This window comes from Etheostoma spectabile, chromosome 22, assembly GCF_008692095.1.
Source record: "Etheostoma spectabile isolate EspeVRDwgs_2016 chromosome 22, UIUC_Espe_1.0, whole genome shotgun sequence".
In the NCBI taxonomy this organism is placed as follows: Eukaryota; Metazoa; Chordata; class Actinopteri; order Perciformes; family Percidae; genus Etheostoma; species Etheostoma spectabile.
Window position 1 is genome coordinate 12,267,879 of NC_045754.1, and position 3,182 is coordinate 12,271,060.

Sequence of the window (3,182 nt, forward strand, 5' to 3'; positions counted from 1 at the left end):
CCCCCCCCCCCCCCCCCCCAAAAAAGTCACAGACTCAGAAATGGCAAATACTAAGGGAAGCTCATTGTGGGACTGTGTTTGTTAAAGTGAATTAGGTCTAAAACGCCATCATGAATTAATGAAAGTTTTACAATTTTCCACATAATAATCCATGATGGTAACAATATTCAAAATTGAAAATGCATGTCAAAATGACACATTGTCAACATTTCAAAAATCACTAGCTCCCCCGTAGTTCGCATGATCCTGAACCAGTCGAGTCCGTATGGGACAGGAATGTAACAGAAAAATGATCATTTGTATCATTCATTTAAACTAAATATAAAGTAGTTAATTCTGACATTAAAACAGTTTTTTTAGGGGGGTTGTGATAATTACTCCCCTTGTCACTGCATCACTAAACACGCGAAGGAAGACTCCTGACGACTCACGTACACGCGCGCCTGCCGTGTGGCTGCAAAAATCAAAGTGTAAAAAAATTGCCCAACGCGTTTTGCCGGCAGTCACACAGCCACAGAGCATTGGTGAAAATGTAGAAAGTGAGTGGTTCATCTGCGAGCGTACCACATTCACATTCGCCTGTGCGCAACAGCACCGTGCGCTCCTGCTGCTGCTCGCCTCGGCTCTGGACGCGATGACCGGATAACTTTGAACTCTGGACGGACGATGCTTTTATCCTCGATGGCATCTGATGAATTCTTCTCTGGGAAACCGTAACAGGTAAGTCTGTTTATTTATTCTGCCTTGGTTTGAAAATAATAATTTTAAAAAGCAAAGCATCATTTCACACCCTTTTGAAGTTTTCATGTTTCTGATTCAGTGTTTGTGTAGGCCTAATTTAAATTCCTGTGCTTCTGTTTGTTAATTGTTCCATTGTGCGTGTGCGCTGATAGTTGATGGTGTGGGGAAGCAGGATTGTGGAACGGGTGAAAATGTGCTCCATTAGGTATCAAATATAAGTTTACAGTAAGGTTTGGCCAATTGAATTTGGAAGGAAAAATACCCCAATAAATTGTCTTTTGCTGCATAACCCTTAACTGATATGCTTCAAATTTATCGTTAACATTGATTAAATATAACTACGTTTCCTTTAGGCTATGTCTTCCTGTATATGCAGTTAAATACAGTAACACACCCTTACATCCTCCTAATTGCGTCAGACCATACAACAATATGGACATTATTAGACCCTCAAATGTACACTCGCATGTGTGCATTTGAGGGTCCAATGATTAGAGGAGGTCAGAGCTCTGCACATTGACATTAAGGGGAACAACAATAAAAAAAGAGGGAAACCAGTTTTAATTAGCCCTTTACAATATAGAAATAAACCGAGCACTATGCAGTCCTGTATCACATAACCAGTGTCCTCACTACCCTCACACCTGATTATGTGTTAAACTCACTTCCATTAGGAGACTTCAAGGTGATTAGTATTGGTGGCTATTTTTTCTTTTGCTTCTTATTGGTTATCTTGAAGGCAATAATATGATACTGGTGCCTGAGGCACTGAGTGGGATTATAGACCAGGAAAAATCTTTAAAAGCCTGTTGGGTTTGAACCAGATCTAAAAATGATCCTATTTTGTCGTGTCATTCTCCATATTATTGTTAAAGAATATGAGAGAAAGGAGGGAGGGGGGGATACAGTCTATTAAGATGGGATGAATAAGATTGATCACTTAACATGTAGACACAGTTGTGAGCAATACAACAGCACCACTGTTATCTGGATTCAGGCCAGATAGGGAGGATTGGGTGTAAGTGAGAGGAAGGATGGAGTGCGAGGAGCTGAGCCCGGGATCAGAGCCAACCTCTCAGGGTGGCATCATAGACCTCTTACCCCTCCCTGATGAGCTAACCTCACTGACACTGCTCAAAGGCACACTGCCAGACACTTATTAAAGTTACCATCTCTGCTTTGGAGTTTCAGTTAGCTGTATTAAAAGCCATATGGAGGAAGGCAGGGGATACATTTGAGAGGCTGACTGGAACAATCAAAAATGCACTATGCTGTTATACTGTTTACTGTTTTCTTGCTTTGTTGAGAACATGAAATTTTGCTGCATCACTATAGATTTTATTATCTGTACAGGAACCATTATCTTAAGGAGGCAACAATATGTGCTTTCTATTCAGCAGGAAAAAATAAAACACTTATGCCAGTGTACACAGCAAAGAACATTACTGCAGGCATCATTTACAATGTTTTATTTATCAGTTAATCTGACTACTGTACCTAGGAACCAAGGGATGTTTGCCACAAGGCTTCTGACCTGAAACAATGCTGCTACCATCATCTGATGGCTAATATGCTAGACGTTCATTTGACTAATGAGATGGGAGAAATCTTAAGTCTGTGAATTCAAAAGAGAGGAAGTTGTGTGATGAATGGGTGAACACCAAACTGTGCTCTTTACTTTTGGTAGGTCTTCCAAACATCTCACCTCCCATGTCACTGTGACATCTCCATGGCGATGTTCAGCAGTGCAGAGCACGTCTGGAACGAATCAGACCGACTTGGATGGGACTCGGAGAGGAATGACACTTCAGGGGAATCACGGCAGGACGAGTGTAACTACTACGCCATGCTGTACTCCCTGCTCATCCTGGGTATCGTGTTTGGAAATGTGCTGGTGTGTCTGGCTGTTCTGAGGGAACGTTCCCTACAGACGACCACCAACTATCTGGTGGTCAGCTTGGCTGTTGCCGACCTGCTTGTGGCCTTGTTGGTCATGCCCTGGGCTGTGTATCTGGAGGTGAGGAGTTCAGGGTGTCTGTATTTACTAAATGTTAGTGTACATGGGGATCGTTGATCTAATGTAGACTGGTTTCCAATCCATTTTTGTCTGACTTAAATTACATTTCACTTCATTTAAATTTATTAAGTGGATGTTAAGTAACGCATAGGCTACAAGCGCGTTACACAGGCTAACAGTGGATATTTTGTTACAATCATTTTTTTCATACAGTGGAATTGTCGATGTGTACAATATGTTGGTTTGGTCAAGTTTGCATGACTAACACTACTACGGTTTTGTGACAGAAGCTGGACCCTACACCATTTATCCATTAGCCTACTTTGAGCTATTTGAACTATTTCAATTACTCAATTCCTGTAAGTTAGCTAACTGTTGCCGCACGGACCGCTACAGAAGATCATTCATTCCACAAGCAATAACA

At 41.5% G+C, this 3,182-nt stretch overlaps 1 protein-coding gene across 2 annotated transcripts in view; it reads left to right on the top strand.

The window, feature by feature from the left end:
- The first annotated feature begins 290 nt into the window (after positions 1–290).
- Positions 291–3,182, top strand: part of drd3 (dopamine receptor D3) — an 18,249-nt gene continuing 15,357 nt past the window's right edge. Inside the window, exons 1-2 of one of the 2 annotated variants that reach the window (XM_032504232.1) lie at positions 291–720; positions 2,429–2,758. In XM_032504232.1, coding sequence (XP_032360123.1) covers positions 2,471–2,758 — 288 coding nt within the window. In that variant the 5' untranslated portion in view covers positions 291–720; positions 2,429–2,470. The remainder of the gene's footprint in view (positions 721–2,428; positions 2,759–3,182) is intronic. The other variant, XM_032504231.1, reaches the window with a different exon arrangement.